The sequence below is a fragment of the Oculina patagonica genome, chromosome 2, assembly GCF_052425735.1.
Source record: "Oculina patagonica isolate OP01 chromosome 2, crgOcupat, whole genome shotgun sequence".
Lineage (NCBI taxonomy): Eukaryota > Metazoa > Cnidaria > Anthozoa > Scleractinia > Oculinidae > Oculina > Oculina patagonica.
In genome coordinates, this window is record NC_135759.1 from 14,952,926 (window position 1) to 14,976,036 (window position 23,111).

Consider the following 23,111-nt stretch of genomic DNA (forward strand, 5'->3'; position numbering starts at 1 on the left):
TTAGTGTACAATTGACTTCAAAAGCCGGCTGCTCAAATTAAAACTTCGCTTTCAACATGAACATGTGGATAATTATTTCTGCCGTGCAGTACAGCACGGTGCGAAAAATTTCGATACTCTGCCGCTTGTCAACACATTTCTTGACTTCATCCAAACTAAAAATAAATTCTAAACAAAGTTTCTTTCAAGGTTCTCTGTAATTTTTTGGTAATGTACTGTTATTGCTTTGAACTTGGATGTAATTTTTTGAACGATCGGTAAATCCATTTAGTGTACAATTGACTTCAAAAGCCGGCTGCTCAAATTAAAACTTCGCTTTCAACACAGCACGGTGCGAAAAATTCCGATACTCTGCCGCTTGTCAACACATGGTGTAATGGTGCTTACAAATGCGTTTTGAATTCAAATCACGGAGTTAAACAAGGACCAATTGCGGCTTCTCAAGTCTTTTGAGAACGAAATGGTAATGTACTGTTATTGCTTTGAACTTGGATGTAATTTTTTGAACGATCGGTAAATCCATTTAGTGTACAATTGACTTCAAAAGCCGGCTGCTCAAATTAAAACTTCGCTTTCAACATGAACATGTGGATAAGTACAAATTTCCGTTCTTAATCATTTTAGGTTAAATATTAGCGCCCGGCTTCAGTGAGTGAGACGCTTGTACTAGTACAACGCTTTAGACTGTGAAACACTGAACCACTCACATTCTCGATTAGTTGTGTCATATCTCATTTGAGATACTCACGCATAAAAATAACTGTTATATAACGTTTATACATGTGACAAGTCACGTTTTTAACACGAGATCGCAATTGTTGACGCAATACTAATGAGAGACCCTTTCATCACCTACAGCGGAATATGTGACAAGTCACGTCTTTAACACGAGATCGGAAGTGTTGACGCAATAATAATAAGAGACCCTTTCATCGCCCACTAAGCGGAAAGAACTCCCTTGAGAAATTAAAACAGTCCCTTGAGAAATTAAAAAAGTCCCTTGAGAGTAGACAAGAATGTTCCAAATTTTGCCCACATCACTCCTAATCTCCTACTTTTGCTTGTAAACAAGCAAAATAGTCGAAAAAAGGGGGCGGGAAAGACCTTAACAAGCTTGAACTACAAACTGTATCTGTTATGTAGCTAAATCGCGTTAGTAACGTTCAAAACAGGAAAGTGTTTTTATAAAAAGCCTTGAAATCCAAATATTTTCTTACTAGTGACGTACGGTGTGCGTGTTCAACACAAAGTTTGCATCATCTGTGCACAAATGGTGATGCTGTTCATCAACCAAGCAGAATGGTGAATTAAGCGGCCTTGGCCAGATGTTTCCTACAAAGTGAGTAAACATATGGGTACGAGATTAAATACAAAACTTTAGATATAGTAGCGACCTCCAGCCACCTCTTCTATTGAAAATCATTGCTGAGATCACATTGACCTGAATTGTTTCATCCAGCTATGAATTGTATGAAATCAGCAGTAGTGTTATATTTCCAATTTTCCCTGACCTTTCTTCGATTTAATGTCAATTTTTCCTGACTCAAAATAAAAGTGCCAGACTTTTCCCTTACCTAAAACAATTTTATTTATCCCTTACAAATTCCCGCCCTGTGCCAACCCCGAAAAATGCAGGAAAACCAAAAACCAGAATAAAAATTGCACTTGCCAACTGCTAAATATAGCAATCAGGTGCCGAATTGGGTGCTCACAGAAACCCATAAGGGTTGAAACGTGTAACCCCCTATGATTCGCATTGTACAATGCGTTTGCACTTTCGTTTGCACTAAATACCATATTTGGAATATCACGAGATGCATTTAACCACTAAAAATTACTATATTTGGATTAATTCACAGCGCGCGCTAGCTCACGCACGATGGCGTAATCTTGTTTTTGAACAAGCTTGGTTGAATAAAGTTAAATTTGGTTAAATTTTCCTGTTTCATCTTCATGAAGTGGTCTGGAGAACTTCGCTTGGATACACTTAATGAATTTCTTCAGTTTCTGTAAGAATTTTACGGCGTTTAGGTCGAAATTCAAGCAACTTACCGCAAAACCAAAAATTATGTTGCGTGTGCCAGTGTCATTATGTGTATAAAGCATTCCCGTACAAATTCTTTGTGTTTCCAATATTGAAACGCTGTGCGCGCGCGTTACACGTTTCAACCTTTATGGGTTTCTGGTGTTCAAGGAGGCTTACAGCAGTTTCCAGCACTTTTTATAGCTCTCATACTTTGATGGGTCAGTGCTACAAACGTTTATCAGTTACCGCTACAAAAATGGTATCAAACAAATGCCCAATCCGCATTGATAAACAAATTGAGATTATTTTCATGATGTTACTGGGAACCATAGCAATAGTATAATCTGTTAAAAATGCTTTAAATTTTAGCTTTCAGTGCTTAAAACTCAAAAACGAGTCCGGTGACCCCCAATTTCTATTACTGAATACTGATCAGCAAATTAACATAAATAAGGGTGTTTTTAACAGGTTATACTGTTACTATGGATAAGATCTCGGAAGTACTGAAAACTGTTTTTAACCTCCTAAAATTGAACAAACCCAACACTCGATAACAGATTATGACAAAGCAAAAACAAAACTCACTTAACATATAAAAGATCCTATTTCATATGATTGTTGTAGTGTTTAAGAAGTAAAGCTCGGCTACTTAATTTCTCCAGACAAATCCAACATTCAGCGTGGTCTTGCTCTACTTCTAGCAAGTAAGATGTTGTGTGTACTCGTTCATCATTACTCAAATCTTTGGCTTCTGTCAAACAGTTGCCACTCTGTTTGTGTTTTCGTGGCTTCTTACCAGTATGAATCCTCTCGTGAGCCCTCAAAGTACTTGGCTGGTTAAAGCACTTGCCGCACTGTTTGCATTTAAAAGGCTTTTCACCTGTGTGGACTCTTTCATGATTCCTCAAATTATTTCCACGTCTAAAACCCTTGCCACACTGTTTGCATTTAAGCGGCCTTGCATCTGAATGGACTCTTTCATGAAGTTGCAAATGTGTTGATTGTCCGAAACACTTGCCACACTGTTTGCAATTATAAGGCTTCACACCGGTGTGGATTCTTTCATGAACTCGCAAATTTGTTCCATCTTTAAAACACTTGCCACACTGTTTGCATTCATAAGGCTTCTCACCGGTATGAACTCTTTCATGATTTCTCAAATTCCCTGCTTGGCTAAAGCATTTGCCGCACTGTTTGCATTCATAGGGCTTTTCACCAGTGTGAACTCTTTCATGGATTCTCAATTTTCCTGCTTCTCCAAAACGCTTGCCACACTGTTTGCACTCATGGGGCTTTTCACCAGTGTGGACTCTTTTATGTTTTTGCAATCCTCCTGCTTGTCTAAAACACTTGCCACACTGTTTGCATTCAAAAGGCCTTTCACCTGTGTGGATGTTTTCATGAATTCGCAAACCTGTTCCGAATCTAAAACATTTGCCACATTGTTTGCATTGATAAGGCTTCTCACCTGTGTGGACTCTTTCATGATTTCGTAAATGTGATGCACTTGTGAAACACTTGCCACAGATTTTGCATTCATAAGGCTTTTCCCCTGTATGAACTCTTTCATGAGTCCGCAAATGCACTGCTTGCGTAAAACGCTTGCCACATTGTTTGCATTCGAATGGTTTCTCACCAGTGTGAACTTTCTCATGCTTCTCTAAATCTGTTTTACGTCTAAAACACTTACCACACTGTGTACACTTATAGGGCTTTTCCCCAGTATGAACTCTTACATGAATATTCAAACCTTGTGCTTGGTTAAAACGCTTTCCGCACTCTTTGCATTCATAGGACTTTTCACTTGAGTGGATCTGTTCATGAGACCTCAAATTTGATGCTTGATTAAAGCACTTGCCACACTGTTTGCACCGGTAGGGCTTCTCACCAGTATGGAGTCTTTCATGACTCCGCAGACCATCAACACGTCTAAAACACTTGCCACAGTGTTTGCATTGATAAGACTTCTCACCAGTGTGGACACTTTCATGTTTCTTCAAATTTCCTGCTTCTTTAAAGCTTTTACCACACTTCTTGCACTCATAAGGCTCCTCACCAGTGTGGACTCTTACATGTTTCTGCAATGCTGATCTACCTGTAAAAGACTTGCCACAGCGTTTACAGGCAAACGGCTTCTCCCCTGTGTTAGTGCTTTTGTGTTTGCTTAGTTTTGAGCATTTGATACTTGCTTTTCTCATGTCTCAATTCCTAAGAAATGTAAAATAAAAGAAGAGTGAAAAAGTGCGAAGATGCGAATATGAAGAGTAGTTATTTTTGAATATTTCATGTTGAAACTCGGCACAAACCTTTGCAATATCCTGTTCTAGCTGCAGCCTTAAAAAAATGCAAAACAAATCGACAAATTTTTCGCAATTTGAATATACGTCATTTGTTTGATATTTTCAAAAATTCGACTGAAAACCATCCATCTTTATTGACTGCTAACATTTGATGTATATACACGATTTTTATAACTTTTATAGACAAGATTAAGGCGACATCAGACTCAAAACTGGCTGGTACTGGGTTATTATAAGTATCACATTTATGCGACGGTCAAGTCAGACGCATAACACAACACTTTTTAAAGGCAAAAAAAGATGTCGCTCGTTCAAAAAATATACGGTGTGGATTTTCCTGTAAGTTGTTGTGAGTAGACTTCAACTGTTTGGCAGCGTTTTGTGGTAATTACAAAATTCTCAAAAATCTAAGCAATCGCTTCACGTTTTCTCGTTTTAAAACGCGCTTAAAAAAGGGAACTGTCAGCCTCATAAATACCCGCGGGCCACCTTAAATACGTCCTTTTGTTCTCTGACATCTGCTAAGAGATCGTTTCACCCGTTGATGACTTCATGTTACATATGATCGATAATAAATAACGGTGAGAGTTACTGATACAGTGAAATATTATTTTAGTAAGGTCAGTAAGCGTAAGCTCGTCATGCAAAGTCACAGAACGGTGGTAATTGCTGATGAAAGGAAAAATAAATATAGCCTCCTACGTATTCGCTATAAGTGCGTATCTCAATAATTGGTAAATGGTAAACTCAAGTTAGAAGGTTTGGGGTCATTATAAACACCTAAAAAATAAATGATTGTAAATCGTTACATTGCTCCAAAGTAATCATTGTCCACGGGTTCCCTTCCTACATTCCACCTACATTTTACTTTACTTTAAGCTCCCTACATAGGCCATTTTTCTGTCATCACTCAGAAAAAGATTCCTCATTTTCTTAAGCGCTTTTGCAATTATTTAGATATCAAACTGGTGTTTTCCTCAGTTTTAAGATCGGCAACTAGTTTGGCGTGAAAGACCCTAACCCCGGCGGTCTCCGTTTGCGTGTAGTTTATAAGTTTGCATGTTGGAATCCGCGTAAGAAAAAACTTTGGCACCCAGGATAGTAATGCCTGTTATGTCGCTGAAACAACTAAGCATTTTTCCACACGCGTACACGTGCACTAAGACAGTGATTGGGTCTCAATCATTTTCAAACATCTGCAGAATTCTGGACATTGTCGCGTCTTGTATTCATTAGAATCCTATGGCTTATCGAAAGATCAGTATCGTTGACATTGGCATCAATCAAGGTACCATTTTTTCACTATTTGGTTTGTGTCCTCGCCATGTGTAGTCGGGACTTTCCTTATTTCTAGACACTCTTTTCTAGTGTATTGAGCTTGTTCGTCCAAAGCAGATCTTAAGTCGCCGATCTCTTTTCGCAAATTGGCGGAGTCACTTCTCAGGCGTTCATTTTGTCGAGTTAAAGTGTTAGTTTGCTTCTCCAGGCTATTGATTTTATCCTTCAAAGACTCAAAAGGTTTTGAAAAAGGACATGGAAATTTACCAGAATGCCGTAAAAAGGCATTTCAGGGATTCCGACACCGACATGTTTCAAACTTTCGATTTCGAAGATTTTTTTGGAGATTCTGACTAAATGATTACTATTCACCAAAGTGGAGGTAGCTAGTAGTGGATACTTACCCAGCCGCGAAGCAGAGAGGTTAATATCCACCACTAGCCACCGACACTGAGGTGAACAGTTGGTTTTGTATATTACAGTCCGACCTCTATTAAGTGACCACTATTGGGACTTTGAAAAGTGGCCGCTTAATGGGGGTTCAATATAAATTGGATAGGAATGGAAATAAACATGATTTTATTGACTCTATATACCAAAATGCTTTTTAAAAGTGAACATATATAAAGATAAATCCAAAATTTATTGCAACAGAATGTCAAGTGCATTTCCAGCCCTTGCATAGCTCTAGCTTTAACACAGAGGGCACGTAGTTGAAATGTACAGTATTCCTTTGGGTTGATAATGTACAGACAAATATGCAAAACATTGTTGACAAGTTTCTTAGGCCTTTTTGCATCAACGGTTAGTCTGTTAAAAAAATTAACTCAAGATATTTCAAAGGCGATTTATTTAAATATCATCTGTCACCATGCATTTCGCTTGGAAAGACAATTTGCTGGCCGCTTAATGGAGGTAAAAAACCAAATAAATAATACACTTGCGACAGGAAAAAGGTAGCCGTTGAATAGAGGTGTCAAATACAGCAGTTTACTAGCAAATAAATCAGCAATTTTGGAAAGTGGCCGCTTAAAAAGATTAAAATTTTCTCACGGGCATTACTCAGAGACAAAGAACATATTGCAAGGTTGAGTAGCCAATCACAGGGCACCAAAAAACGCTATTTACTGTTATCAAGGGTATATACTAAAAGTGGTTTGCCAGTGGTCCCTATGTACCTATCCACACTGGTTTTGGTTGAGGGGGGGGGGGTGGGCCACACGGTTTTCTGTGTCACTTCTGGGATGGGATGTCCCAGTTTTGTCAAATAACTCTGAGTGGGTCACAGCAAAGAAGTACTTAAAAAAAATTAGCCCACCCCCATCCCTGTACTTTATGGCTGGTCCCTTAGTGACACTTTATTTGTCATACATGTATTACTTTGTGGGCTTGCTGTATTCACTTTTGCAACATAAATTTATTGAAGGTGTGATGTAAGTGATGTAAAATGATTTTCTTGTCTTTGTCATACCCCCACCATCGTACAAGAGGGGTAAATGGAACCCCTCCCCAGAGTTTCCATTCTATCAAGCGCAGTAAATTATTTTGCACTGAGAAGAAATCTCGTAGCTTACTCTACAAGATGATGACTTTTGGCCAGACTTTAGGTATGACGTTGCCATGGCAACATCAAATATCATGGACACATGGTTGACATATCAAAATTTCCGCAAGGGATGAATGAACAGTGACTGAAAGTTTCAGCGTTGTAGAGTAAATCCTTTTTTTTCACAGCCTTTCCCCCTTGTATGTCCAAGGGTTACTGGTAATTAGTGAGGTAGATGTCTAGTGTCTTTTGCTCAACACTTAAAACATGTTTTATGGAGAATCATCGTATTGATTATTCATGTATGTTCCCCCTAAATTGTAAATATGCGTTTTATATTTGTTATCGTATTACTTAACATGTCATGCAAAGGTAAATGTATCATTTCAGTTATGAACCACCACTGCGGTTTAGTTAAGTTTTAAAAAACCTTTCTGGCTTTGAAAAGTGACTGAGTGGTTAATAGTTTATTAGCCATTGATGTTTACTTTGATTTGTTATAGTGATACATGCTTGTAATAGATACATGTGTTAAAATTTTCACTGTGTAGTCTTTTGTCACAGAGAGTGGGATGCTAATTGAAACTATAGCTGGATTCACTAAATCAATTAATATGACTCAGTGCTGATACAGAGGGAGTCATTACCTCAACAGTTATTACCTGTATCTACATTATGAACTGTACATTGCCCCAGATTGATATAGGACATCAAAATAAAAATATTCTGTCACGTACACGGTACACTTGGAAGATATAACAATGAACTTGTACAAAATGATGCTAAGTTCCATATACATTGTAATGGCACATGTACTTGTAATTTTACTCTGATCTCTTTATTTGGCTCATATAGGACACATTTATTACCAAAATATCTGCCATCTTGAAAATAAGCGTTCAGGGTCAGCAGTTACTCCAAATCCTGCATGACTTTTTCAACCAAAAGACCAGTTTTTGCACTGAATGATCTAATGAATTTTGTGAGTCTGTTTTTGACGAGAAAAAACTAATAACATTTCCCTTGTTAACATGTTGTTTATGGTGGTCAGACGTGCCACTGAAATAGAGGGATATGAACATAAAACAGTTATCCCAATCGAAAGCAAATCCAGCTAGCGGCAAGGTTGGGGTTGAACCCAGAACTCCGGAATATCGACTAAGCCATCCTTTCTAACTTAGCATTATGTAATTACACCAGACTACATTCTTCTCCATCCCTTTCAAAACATTAAATTTTTTGCGAAATATCAATTCTTTATCATTGTTTTTTACCTAAGAAAGTAATGTCTAACAGGACTTTCACTAAGGAGAAAAAACTTGGGATTACATTGGAGAATTGAAAATGATACATTCCTGGAACCGGTTTTTCCCGGGGGGGGGGACTCCCATATTTAAGGGACGGGGATGCTCGTCGGAAATTTTAAAAAGAACCCCTAAAAGAGACCAATCTGGGTGTGGCTCAAGCCTTTCTTGACCCCTAAAAGATACCAAAAAACTAAGAACGGAGTTTATATTTGTATATTTCTTCCTGGTAACCCTAAACGAGACCATTATGGCTAAAAATATTGGCGTTTTGGGCGTTTTTTCCCGGAACACCCTAAGCGAGACCAAAAGTCCGAAATTTACACCCCTAAGCGAGACGTCGAGCATCCCCGTCACTTTCATATGCGAGTCCCCCCCCCCCCCCCGGGCGGTTTGTACTTAAGTTGGCTTGACACAGTTTTCCAATCTTTGGAGCACTTATTATTTATTTTGCACAAAAATCCAAACAGTTGCAGCTATTGAGCTTAAAATTGGCAAGTTACAAGATAAGCTACTGTATTATTTTGTATTTTTTGCAGGTCACTTTCAGTGATGCATTAACATGGCAAAAGATTGAAATTTATGATTTCAGAAAAATCAGTGTGCGCATTTAACAGAGAAAAATTTAAAGTACTAAAGATTTAAAAATCTTTATTACTTCAAAGTTTAAAAGTCAGATTTTCTCCATGTTTGTATTTATTTTGTATTAAGTTCTTCATTTTGTTGTTTGAGTGAAACAATTGAAAACAGGCCAGTTAGAAACAGTGAAAACTACATGCACTTAGCTATTATTCATTTATTCTTCTGCACAATCACTGAATTTCCTACCAACAAGCTACCTGAGCTTATTGAGACAGTAACATATTTTCTGCAAGTAAACAAATAAATTATATTGTGGCCTATCTAAGAAATAACATTCATTTTCTGGAGTCAATATCTGCTTAAATGTCTTGTCCTAAACACAAAATGATCAAGTTATATAACAAAGCTAAACAACATGGAAACAAAACACTGAAAAAGCAACTATTGAGACTTTTTCGTGTGTATACGTCCTTGCCTGTTTGAACTGCTGTGGTCATTACAATCAAGTAATTAATAACAGTAATAAAATATAAATGGGAATTTGCAGTGGCACTTCCACAGAGTGGCTCTTCGTCCACTGTTCCCGATCCAATTGGAATTTAGCAGTGTTGGTTTTTATGGAAGGAGGAGAACTGGAAAAAACCCTTGGAGCAAGGACCAGAACCAACAATAAACTTAACCCTGCACATATGATGCTGGCTTCATGAATTGAAACCACGCCACATTGGTGGGAGGCAAGTGCTCTCACCACTGCACCGTTCCCGCAGGGGTACTTGACCTATGTTTAGGTATAGGGGTGTAGGACAACACCCCCATTTTAAGACCCTATTTAGGTCAAAGGACAACATTGACAATCATTTAGGCTTTATTGTGAATGCGTCCTGTACGCAATGTTTGACACATTGAAATGGAAACACCAATCCCAGCGAGTGCTTTTCATTGAACAGAAGCGAAATCAATGTCAGTAAATACTCAACGACAGTCTTGCAGCCATTCCCTGTCTAGGACAGGTTCTGGCCCTGTTTTGGACAGAAGAGCTTGAAATTCTATATCCTGTTCAGGGCTGGAGGAGTTAAAATCCATACCCTAACCAGTGGCATGTCCCATATAGGCCATATAGGGAAGTGCCATGTTTACCTTAATATATCACATGCTGATTTGATATCTAAAATGATTGTAAAGAAATCAATCTCAATGATTGTAAAGAAATCAATCTCTCCTTGACAACAACAATGATTGGCGTTAAACGGTTCTTGTTTTGTTTGTAGAGCATGCACAATTTCTGTCTCAGCTAATGAATTTCAGCCTGAATTTCAGACATCCCTCTGTGGTCGCCTACTCCCCAGAAGAGACGTCTGAACACATCTGGCCCTAACGCCATCCGGTGACGTCACTACCCGAAAACCGGATAGTGATTTTGATTGGTTGATTTAAAAATTATTTGCATAATTATGTGAAATTATGACTGCATTTTACTCGCGCGAGGATTGTAATTTAAAAACATTTGGAAAGAGTTCGAAAGAGTTCACCTTCCCAGAAATGAATTTATTAATCGGTCAGACATCCCTTCTGGGGAGTAGGCGACCACAGAGGGATGTCTGAAATTCAGGCTACTGGTATATGTTTTGTGTATTGAAAACGAAAATTCTTTAAAGAACCTGAAATCTCTAAAAGGACATTCCCTCTAAGATTCTTGCCAAAAATAACAAATTATACCTCTTACTAAATCTAGCGCCTTCTTTGTCCTATCCAAAACATACTACGCACGCCACCGATGTGTGGAATGGGACCGAATTTTCGCCTTGCTGCTCCGCCCACTTTCGTTGTCAAATTCCATAAATTCCTTAGGCTCGCCAGTCTTCCGCGTGCGTTTGACCGCTTGCTCTCCTTCTCTCGCTTGATCCCAAAAATAAATCAGCTTTTTCTACACCATGGAGAGATACGTGTTTAAAGTTATGGGTCCAGGCGACAAGTGGATAAAACTATTTTTATCAAGCGAAGAAATTGCAAGTCTAACTATGGATTCCCTGCTATCAAGAATTCAAGAACGATTTCCTAGCCTAAGAAGAAGCACTGTGAGCGTGAAATATTATGATGGAAATGATTGGATTGAACTGCCTGCAGACGATATCGACTCTTTCATCGATATGTTAGAAAGTGCACAGGAAGAAAGAGAAAACTTAAAGAGAGTGACCCTAAGAGTGAACGAAATTGCGTTCAGTCCACCAGGTTTATTGAAAAGCGCCACGGTGCAGACGGTGAAAACGGCACAGCAAAAACGTCTTCGGTCGTCGCCATCTTCATCTCCAAATGCAGTAAGCGTTCCTGAAAGAAAGAAGCACAAAATAGCCACATCGAGATGCTTAGAAGAAGAATTCTGTGATACCACCGCTGAATGGAAATATGAAACGCCGACCCAAAAGTATTTCAACAAGCTCGAAGAAGAAAAAAAGCAACAACAGGATTTGGTGTTAAGGAAACAAAATGAGCTGTTGGAACTTGACATGTCCTGTAAACCCTTAACTACAAATAAAAAGCCACTTTGCTCAAATTGCCACACGCCAGGACATAATAAGACAATTTGACATAATAAGACAATTTGCTCGTTCGCGGCTTGTGTGTCGGCATCGATTTGTAAGGACATTAAAAGGCATCCAGAGGAAGAAAAACATTATAAAACTATTCAATCCGAACTCAAAGCTGCGAAAACAAAACTAAAGAAATTGGAAGAGGATATTGCCACCAAAAGAGAAAGTTTTGTCTCTAGTATCAACACCTACGCAGCGAAAGTTCAAGCGGACTTGATAAACAGTAATCAGGCAAAATATTTACGACAAACAGCAACCGGCGACAAAGTCCCCATGTGGTTGATTGTAAACACGGACATTAGAAAGCTTGAAAAGATTTGCAATGGTAAGGTTTCGCCAAAAGGTGAAATACAACAGCTTCTAAAGGAGTACGACGAAAACTTTTCTGTCACCCGAGTAAAAGCAAACACTGATCATTCTATTAACCCCGTGCGAAAACTTTGGGAACGAAAGGGAATCGTATTTCCTGGAAGCGGCGTGCTGCCAAACCAAAAGAGCGAGAGTGTCGCGAGTAGCCGTTGTTATTTTTATGGAAAACCTACTTCTACACCGGTCACTGGAACACCTATCAATGCCTGCTCATCACAATTATTACGTAACGAGCCCACAACTTTGGAAGAGGAAGAACGCCATCTCGAGAGAGGATTGAGTGAAAGTTTGAAAACCTGTCCTCCTGAAAGTTTGAAAACCTGTCCTCCTTCCTCTTCAAAGAAAGATGTCGACTCGGATTATGGTTTAAGCTTATTGTTTGAAGCAGCTAAAATGGTTGGTGACTAATCAGTAACTCTATTTAAAAGTTTATTGTTCGTTGAGCTACTGAACAAACCCGTCTGTTACAGATAACAAATCACGTTGTTTGATGACTTTGAATTTAAACTGTGAAATTATAGGTAAAAGCCGAATTTTGTTTACTTACGCGTTGTAATCCCACGGCTCTCTGTTGACAAAATATTAAATGTTATCTTTGTTGTTGTGTTTAATTATTACATAGTAAAGTTTCTTATAGTTATAAATTGGCTTTGAATGCGTGAAAAAATTACAAACGCAACATAAACATTGATGTACATGATTGGCGACGAGTAAACTTTTTTGTTTACACTCAGTGCGTGAAGTAACATAAGGTTTGTAATAACTATCGCTAAGTTGACAATATTTCATGGAATTTGTTACTTTGATCTTCGGAATTTGGAAATTACAAGGAAATCCTTGAAGTTGTGCTAAAGTAAATAAAGAACATAATTATGTTGATTCATGTCTGTTCTATTTGCAACCTTGTGCCAAAATCTGCGCTCGAGTGTCACGAAATGCTTATCAAGTCAAGCTTCCCATTTGGAACAATTTAAATTTGCCTTACAATGCAAGAGTTAGAAAGAGTAATGTTAAATGTAACCACAGAAGGCGAAAAAGCCTCTCATATCTTGGGATGTTATTTCTTTTAGCGCTTCGTGCACTGTCACATGCAGACTGTCTTTCAAAAGTTCTCTATACTTGAAGCGTCTCAGAATAGTCTTTAGCTTGTTGAAAACATTTTCAGCAGGGTTGAATTCAGGAGAATATGTTGGTAAATAGATGGCTGTGCAACCAATTTCATCCAGCCATTCGCCAAGAGCCTGTCCTGCCCGGTTGTCAATAATTACATGATCGCCATAACTGTACGCCGGCTTGCCATCGGAAAGATAAACTGAAGATGCTTCTTCGAAGAAAGATAGAAAAGAAAAGAATTGCTGTTACCATCAACTGTGCTGGCATAGACAATGCCATCAAGACCACACATTAGATTTAAGGTAACATTAGGAGAATTGGCATATCGCACGATCTCAACGGCCGGAGTGCCACAAAGCGAGTGGCCATAGTTGGGCCTACCAACATCTGGGAGCTTGATCCCGGATTCATCTAAGAACTTGAGTCTATAGGGGTTAACTGTGGAAATGTAGTTGACATTATCTTGACAGTAATTAAGATTATCTGGGGTGAATTTCTCGGCAACAAGTCTTGTAAGCTTTTCCAAGTCCACTTTCCGTCGGTCATGTTTCGAAGCTCTCGCTGTATTGCTGAATTTGACATTCCTCCAGGAATATCACAGTGCTCGCTGATATGCTTATGCAGCTCACCAATAGTCATTGAAGCTCTGTCGGTCTTAAGAAATCTTATAAAGTCAGCATCATCTTGTTGAAGGTGTTTTACACCAGCTGTATGCCTTTCTGTGATTCCCGCATTGCCGTTATCTACTAAGTCTTTCCAGATTTTTCGGACGGTATCATATTTGACTCTGTTTCTCTTAGGTATTACTGAAAAACTTCCGGGCAAAAAGCCGGTTACAAAATCGCCGCCGTCTTCAACGATATCTTGTATTATTTTTCTTTTCAAGTCAACCTGAAGGGCTCTCCCGCAATTGTAAAATCTACCAAGCTTGCTAAATTCGGGTAAACCTTCTGCCATCGTAGAAGCACTTCCTTGTTGATTTGAAAACGGCGCGAAAAGTCTCTTGGCCGCCGTGGCGTGTCGCGAGCCTAAGGAATTTATGGAATTTGTCAACGAAAGTGGGCGGGGCAGCAAAGCGAAAATTCGGTCCCATTCCACACATTGGTGGCGTGCGTAGTATCCAAGCAAGTTTATACTGCACAACATTTTTAAAAGTCATCTTAGACTAAGGGAACCTGATACTTCACTCCACTTTGGGTTAAAAAAAGTCTGCTTCCTTTTTGGCCAGTCTGACCTGTGGTTGATGGCTCGTCAGTAGACTCAACGCTTACAGAAGACCGTAGAATGAGGAAGATATATTTAATGGCCCAGCAGCTCACCAGTGACTGACAAGCCCCTGATTCACCTGAATAATACACATTCCAGTCACAATTTGACAAGCCACCTCAATAAGTATAGTTAGAAAAGTGGCCCTGTTTAATGTAGTTTAGACAAATTTTTATACCCAGTCGAATAAGGGATTAAAATGACTTTTTTGGGGAATATTGTTTATTTGCGCCCGCGTAGTGTCATTTGTGACCCGAGCGCGAAGCGCAATGGCCACAAATGACACTACAAGGGAGCAAATAAACAATATTCCCGAAAAAGTCATTTTATTATCATCATTATCAATAAACAAGGCCAAATAAAATCCAGGTAACATATTAAGTTTAATGAAGTTAGCATCATGATTTTCAATTCAAATAACTGTCAAGTACTTCACCACAATGAAAATTATACACGATGCTACTGATCATGATTTTCAATTCAAATAACTGTCAAGTACTTCACCACAATGAAAATTATACACGATGCTACTGAGGCTTATGTCTTATTGTGTAGTTGTAGTATAAAAGAGCTTGCTGTAATGTCTCTGAAAATAATGAGCAATGGGTTCATTCATGAACTGAACTTTGGCGTAAAATTCCTGCAACTGCTTTAGCTAAATTAATTCGACTAGAGATACATGATGTTTCGTTTCTCGCAAGACAACAAGGAGTTCTCTTTGTCTCTTCGCCTTGTGCATTTACTTCTACCGGTAAATCCGATTTTGTCTCATTTACAACTAATAGACTTTGATTATTCCTACCGAACACAATTCACTTGTTAAAAAACTGTTCGAGACTTGCTGTACACGTACACACCTGAATGGTTTTCCCGCGTTGACGACGCTGATTGGTTAAAGTTAATCGGACAATGAACTGAGAACCAATCAGCTGCAGGGCCGTTAATGCACTAACAGTCCGCTAGGAGTCATTTGCGGCCGCAAAGCGCGTGTTTTTAATAGGGCGGTTTTCAATTTGGCCGCGTGTATTGATAATAATACTTATCAATACTTAATCAAAGGGCACTTAGAGCCAGCTCATTCTTCTGCCTTTTTCGGGGGGGGGGGGGTTGGGTTTGGGAGTAGTGGTGGGTAATGAAAATGTACTGGTACAGTCCACTTAAGTCAAGTACAGTCCCCTGTAAAGTCAAAATGAGATACGCATGTGAAAAGAAATGAAATCACAATTTCACAACTTCTAAAAATGGTGCAACGTGAATCAAGTTGCCGAGCTGTTTAGACCTTAGGGACCCTAAACGTATTTTCACGTATTTTAACACGCGCTGACACAAGCGATCAAGTCCATTGAGGCAGCCGGAAGTAATTTTACATGGCCCCATTCCCCGCTACGTAAAAGTCCACAAGCAGTTATTTAAAAAAAAAAAATACTATTTCGTTTCCGGATCGCGGTACGATAAGTATAATAAAACTATAAATGATAAGAAGAGAAGATTCTAGGTCGAGAATCAGTATAACGCGGGGAGGAAGTGCGAAACAGTCAAGTTTTTTGCATGCATGCACATTACTTTACCCTTCTGTGCCAGCAAACACGAGACATCCGAAGACATCCTGTCTTGTTTGCTCTTCTTAGCGCTATTATTGATGGAAAATGTACAAAGTCAACAACAACATAGACAGAAAAGCTAGAATATTTACAAAACAATTAAACACGGAAAGGGCTTTCCCACTGTTCACAATATTTTTCACCAATACATCGTTTTAATCGATCTTAGAAGGATCGCAGTCGTTTGGTATTTCTATTGTGTAATTAAACTGCAAAGCTTTTCGTCTTCTTGACAAATATAATTTCGATATTTGAAGAACATGTTTTTACTGCTAAAACGTGTGGACATTGTGGTTACGAGCTTTCTTCTGGTTGGATAGTGTGTAAATAATTCACATCTTCCACGAAGTTCAGATACACATGTGAAAAGAAATGAAATGAATATTTGTTACCGTTTTAAATTACTGAATTGCGTTTTGAATAACCTTTCTGTCAGCACGCATCTACCGGGCAGTGACAATCATTGTTCATGGATTGAGCAGCGAATGAAATTTGAGAGAAAGATGCACACGAACACGTCGTGTACTGAAACGGATGACGTGAGTCACGGGAAATGAGATGACGTGACAGAAAACAAAAACGTGCTGCTCGGATGTCGTGTTTTTATCAGTGAGCTTTATAAACGTTTATTTAGACGAGTCATATGGCAAGCGTAACTCCATAGTAAAAGTTAAAAATAAGTTCCATGAAAAAATCTTGGCGTGATATCTCTAGATTTTTACCGACCAAATTAAATGTAGATGTAGAATCTCAACAATAGGAGAGGGGTAGCGTATTAAATTTACTTCCGGCTGCCTGGCGGAACTTCATTGCGTGTAACAGTGCACGTTAAAATGTACCTTGATTACGTGTGTCAGCACATGATAAAATAAACCCCCAGGTTGTCAACATTTCGACTTTGTGATACACGTTTCCCTTTTTAAAAGTTCCGAAATGTGATTTGATGTTAATTTATTTATTACACTATACAATGATTTCATTTCTTTTCACATTTGCATCTGAGCTTCACTGAAGTTATTTTTGGCGTTACTAAGGGGGCAGGGGTAGCATATAAAATTACTTCCGTTCTACAACTTCCGTCCACACATTTTTTGTACACGCAGACTTCCGTCAACATCTGTATCACTTCCGTCCACACAATTTTTGTACACGCACACTTCCGTCAACATCTGTATCACTTCCGTCCACACAATTTTTGTACACGCACACTTCCGCCAACATCTGTATCACTTCCGTCCACACAGTTTTTGTACACGCACACTTCCGTCAACATCTGTATCACTTCCGTCCACACAATTTTTGTACACGCACACTTCCGTCAACATCTGTATCACTTCCGTCCACACAATTTTTGTACACGCAGACTTCCGTCAACATCTGTATCACTCTATTACTCATTCTGGAGAATGAGCTAAAAACTGGACCTGCAATAATGCTCATTTTCTTATTGGCCCTTTAAACTGTCTTTGTGGTGTAATACAGTTAAATCTCGATAACTCAAACCCACAGAACTCGAACCTTTTCCTATCCCTTCCATGTCATTTTCTTACTAATTTTGCCCTCGATAACTCGAGCTTCCAATATCTCAAACCTTTTTCGATTTCCCTTGAAGGTTCGAGCTATCGGGATTCAACTGTTATGCCAAGTTACAAAACCCCAAAGACAAATAACATGAGTTTGCTGTAACTACCCAAACCAAGATGGCGTCGAAAACTTAATTACAAGGGTTGGAAAAAAGATTTTCCATGGCCAAAACCCCGTCAGTGGTTCAAATCCATTGTTTTCACAGATGTAGAAAATGCTATAATGGTGAATCGACGAATCATATGATTTGTTTTACTTTTTAAATTCAAGTCAAAATGCATGGCTATATGGATGGCTATGTGTAAAGCTGAAAGCTGTCGATTTGATCGTGCGATCGCATTTATATGCAGAGTCCCACTTTCTTGACCAAATATCTTAGCATCAAAGGAATCCCATTATATCCTAAAACTAATTTCTAACGTTTCTCACCTTCTAAAGAAGAATCCTTTGCTATTTACTCGATCAAAACCAACACTTCTGCAAGCTTCCAACACACTCCTTCGCGCGATCTTATTAATGACGCTGACCAAAAGCATCGCGGAAAGAGAATGTCAAGAATCTATATTTGGATTGGACTCGAGGACTAACAGGAGTGAGAAAAAACGCTTGACTGGAGGTTAAACCTAACGACTAACAAGAGGTCACAGTGCTTTTTCCCTCTGCAGTTAGGAATTTCCATGTTATATCATCTGTGATACAGTGTTTTCAAAAACTCTGATTTGTAACCAACCACTGTTAAGGAAATGAGCCTAGGGCTTTCCACAAGTTGCTCGAAATTTTAATTTCTCAAAAAGTTGCTTAAAAGTTACTGCAAAAATAAAAAAAAGTTGCTTCTGATAATAAAAGTTGCTCGAAAGTTGCCCCAATAAATCCAAAACGCTGCTTCTAATCAAGAGAATTTCTTTAAATATCTGCTAATTTCCCTTCGAGGGTTAGATTTCTAAGCAGTTTTATGCAATTTTACAGCAAAAGAAGTATCTAAATAACATATCAAGGGGAAAATTTGTTAAATAACAAAGTTTTCTTTAACTGAGAAAAATCGTGAAGATATCGATGACGTCATGTTTCCTGACGAGTTTTGTAATGTTTTAATGCATAGTGAGCCGAAAGTTGAAACGTGCTCAGATGTTTCTCGAAAATCTTCGGCAAACTTCGTAAATCTTCGGAAACGTTCGTATGGCCTTTGAACAACACTCGGATAATCTTCGGAGATCTTCGGGCTGGAAACTGCTCACAATGCAACAAGTTGCTCGAGAGGAAAAAAGTTGCTCGAAGGGGGAAAAGTTGCTCGAAATATAAAAAGTTGCCAAAAAGTTGCCAAGCAACTTGTGGAAAGCCCTAAATGAGCCTGTGCGAGGTAAAAGTACTTAAGAGAGCAGCGAAACGCAAGCCTTGAGCAGGCTTTGAATGTGGTCTTTCTTTAACAAAAAAAATTATATCCTCATGGACATTGAAATAAAAGTATAAATTTGCGAGTCTCGTTACACAAAATATAAAGAGTTAGGATTGAATTGTTGACTTAAAGAAGGGAAATGTCTGCTGATGAAATAACAACCGATTCTAGTGGAAAGGCATTTAACAGTAACTTAAATGGCCACAAATTCTTTTGGACCTTTGATGCAACATTTAATGATAACAATTTCTAGGTATTAATTCCTTTTACATTTATTCAACCTACAAAAACAAATTTACTTTAAATACGTTGGTAAACAACAGCAAACAATCAGAAACGAGAAAACCTGATTTCGGACATTCAGCTTTCAGCTGTGCATACCGGTATATTGAGTTATGGTTGCACATGGGAAATTTGGAAAGCACTTTTAAAGAAGCTGGAGTTGCCTTTGGCTATGCCTCGAGCAACTCTTACACTTTCGAAGCCATGCTCGCGCTTCAAACTTCCCATGCGCGTCTATTAAACAATAATTCACTGAAGTCAGGTGGAGGTAAATATCAGCGGCTAACGGACACCTTCGGGACCGGTGTCCTAGCCGATTTTGTCCCCCCTGGCTTTTACCCCCCGGACCAAATCCGCTAGCGGATATTGTCCCCCCGGACAATATCCGCTAGCCGATATTGACCCCCGGGAGTCAATATTCGCTAGCGGATTTTGTCCCCCCTTCGCGAATTTTGTCCCCCCGTCAAAAGTGATCATACTTCGCTATCGTACTCCTGGAGTCGTAAACGAATAAAAGAAAAGACGATTAAATGTGAATACGAATATTTCATGAACATTGAAAAGACGAAATAGACAGGGTAAGTCTCGGTGTTTACCAAACACCGCATTGTAAAAGCTATGTTATTCTCAACACGGCCCAAAGCAACGTTTTCCAATCGAAAATCAAGTGTCATTTTTGTTGATCCTAGGCTAAAGTGCAGAACCAAATTTCCATTTGCTTTTTTTGTTAGTTTGTTGTATACGTCTGAAATTATAATAAACAATGTTAGGCTAACAAGTCCCAGTGTCAAGTTAGTTTATTAGAATAAATGTTCGGTTGAGTGAATTTTTTAGTAAATTTCTGAAATAACTTAGAGACCAGCATAGAACGCAAAATTGCATCGCTTTTATAAGAAGATACTTTATTTACTATAATAAATATGGCAGACTTATAACAAGTTTTGTGTTGTAATTCGAGGGAACGCAAATGGAAAGTTTACTGAGTAAGAGGGAAACAAAGCTTAAATAACAAATGTTGAGAGGGGGACAAATTCGGCGAAGGGGGGTCAATATCGGCTAGCGGATATTGTCCGGGGGGACAATATCCGCTAGCGGATTTGGTCCGGGGGGACAAAATCGGCGGGGGGACAAAATCCGCTGTGACACCGGCTCCAACTGTCCGTCTTGGAGAGGTGTCCGTCTTATAGGAAGTTTAGTAACAGTAAAATGACTGAAAAATGGCAGGGACAGGACCAACACCAGGTGTCCGTCTTATGGAGGTGTTCGTCTTATAGAGGTTCGTCTTATAGAGAAACAGGTCTAATTTTCAAGAGGCCTCATAACTCGTGCACGCATTACATGCCTGTTTAACAGGAAGTAATCGAGTCATGAAAAAAAATTGACTCCGCTCACTTCACCTCGAAATTTTCCGAGTTAATGTCCCTGTTCCGTGATTGTTGTGTACCCTGACAGCTTGTTTTGGTATGACATAAAGAGCGAATATTATTGCAGCCCATAAATCGAACAATTAGAGAAAAGACGCACACATATTTGGCGTAATGTGGGGGGACACATCCCTGCGGTTGGCATGAGAAGCGACTTTGAGTTGCGCGACCTTTTAAAGCCTCACTTATCTCCAGCACTACCCCGCACTGGAATCAGACAAGAGTATTGGCAGGTCAATACTTAAACACGTGACCTCAAATACAATGACCTAATAAAGCCTCATTTATCTCCAGCACTACCGCACTGGAAACGGACAAGAGTATTGGCAGGTCAAATTGATGGTCAAACTGAACACGTGACCTTCGAAGCCTCACCTATCTCCCCGGCACTGGATAAGCCAGCCCTGGATCGGACAAGATTATTGGCAGGTGCACAAATGAAAGGGCAGAAACAATTCCCAAAGCTTGGGGGAAGTAGATACCATTAGACTTAATTGCCAACCCCAAAGGAGGTGAGCCCCAAGTTTATTGATAAACAAGCAACCTCCATACAGGGAGGGAGGGTGGGAAATTTTCTTTTCTACAACAAATGCCTACTGATTATAGCAGCATAAAGGGAAGTGCTTTTACATTGAATCACACTGCTTTTATAGCTAGACATGGCTATGGTTGCAACCAATAGAAAACTGCCATCTTGCAGATCATGCTGTGACAAGACTAGACAGTCTTGTGCAATAGGTGAAACAATAAGCTAATTCAAGGTTCTCAACTAAACTCAGCGGGAAAACAAAGACATCATATTATCGCCGCCAAATATGTAACATAATTAAATGCAGTGCCTAAAAAACTGATTAGGGATTTGCTCGTCATGCTTCATTAAATGCGTTTTACTGCTTGTGCCGCAAAACTTTCTTAAAAGTAAGAATGACAGGGTATAAGGGCAACCCTAGCACTTGGGTTAACTTTATACAATTCCCCCCTCCCCACCCTGTAACAAGCATTGAATAATGTTCATGGTATGTGTCTTTAACTGCCATATTGGACTGTGTAAAAATGAATTAACTCTTGAATTGTGTAAGATAAGATAATAAGAACAGTTTCCAGAAAGCAAACTATTCACTTTAATTTCACCAACTAGAGGTCAACAGAAGTTAATAATAATACACTAAAGTAATAATGGAATTTTTTTTTTTAAACAGTAGTTGCATGTTATAGCATAAACTTTCTGTATTATTAATGAATAACAGGATATATATTTACATTGTGAAGTCACCTACTAGCAAAGGACTGACATTGAACATCTAACTAGGATAGTTTATTGTTAAACAACAGACCCATCCTTGGAGACCTGAGGCCGTTAGTATCCAAAATGATTTTCTGGATTTTTTCAACTCTCTGATGGAAATTAAAATGTAAGTATGACTGATACATTAACAGTCATGAAAGAAAAACCTGAAAGTGACAACAAAATAACTGTTCACTGATTTGGCAAAATAATAAAAATAGTTATGAAAAGAAATTGTTTTGCCCAATCCAAAGGCAGCATTCAGAGACCTACAGTGAGACTGTCTTCGCTACAGACTTTTTTTGCTGAACTTTTCTTGTAGTATTAACTTTTCCTTGCCCCTTCTAACTGCCTTGGGACTCCAAGGAGGCAACCCATTCTTGGTACTGGTGTGGAACTAGCATGTAATGGAAGAATTAGCCTCAGTTTCAAACTACTTCCAGTCCAATACCAAGAAAAATAAATATGGTCTATTGTTTACTTGGCACCTTGTTTTTCAACAAATATTGCAAGTTAAGTATCAATATCTCCATGCAGCTTTGATGCAATTTTTCAGATAGTATGTAGCACTTACTTTCATTACCAGTAGTTTTTTTCAATATGTCTTTGGCTTTACTAAAGAGTTACTGGGTTACTCCCCACACGACACTATTGATCTTGAAATAGTGTTCCTTGTAACTATGTTTAATAGTAGCTGTGGCTTTAATGCCTTACTTTTGGATTTTGATTTCAAGTTGATTTTATCAAAACACTTTTCTAAAATTCAAGGATTTATGACAGACATATTGTTAACTTAAAGTATATGAGCAAAATTTAAAAAACAGACAAAATGTTTGTCTTGGTTGTAACTACTATTTTTCACCCCACAAAAACGAAATTTGGCTGGAAAATGTGAAAACCAGATAACAAGTAACTTGGCAACCACGTAACATACACTTGCAAAAGACATGCTAAATTGGGCACAGTAACATACTAAAACTGACTAACAGATAATGACATACTGTAGTAATTTAATCCTTGCTCTAAATAAAAATATCCAGGGCTGTGGCTAGCAAGAGGCAAGGCGGGTGCCTGCTTCATCTAAATTTTGTCCCAAAATTAAAAACAAAATACTTTTAGTTGGAAAAACAAACCCCATTAGAACAAGATTGATTTTTTTTTTTTACAATA

General features: G+C 38.7%; 1 protein-coding gene across 1 annotated transcript; it reads right to left on the reverse strand.

The window, feature by feature from the left end:
• Positions 1-1,089: 1,089 nt before the first annotated feature.
• On the reverse strand, positions 1,090-18,059 carry LOC144643117 (uncharacterized). Its single transcript, XM_078502262.1, has 2 exons — positions 17,987-18,059; positions 1,090-4,234 (listed from the first exon to the last, which is right to left on the reverse strand). Exon 2 carries the CDS (start codon positions 4,222-4,224, stop codon positions 2,629-2,631), a length of 1,596 nt encoding a protein of 531 aa, XP_078358388.1. The 5' UTR covers positions 4,225-4,234; positions 17,987-18,059; the 3' UTR covers positions 1,090-2,628.
• Between the last annotated feature and the right edge of the window lie 5,052 nt (positions 18,060-23,111).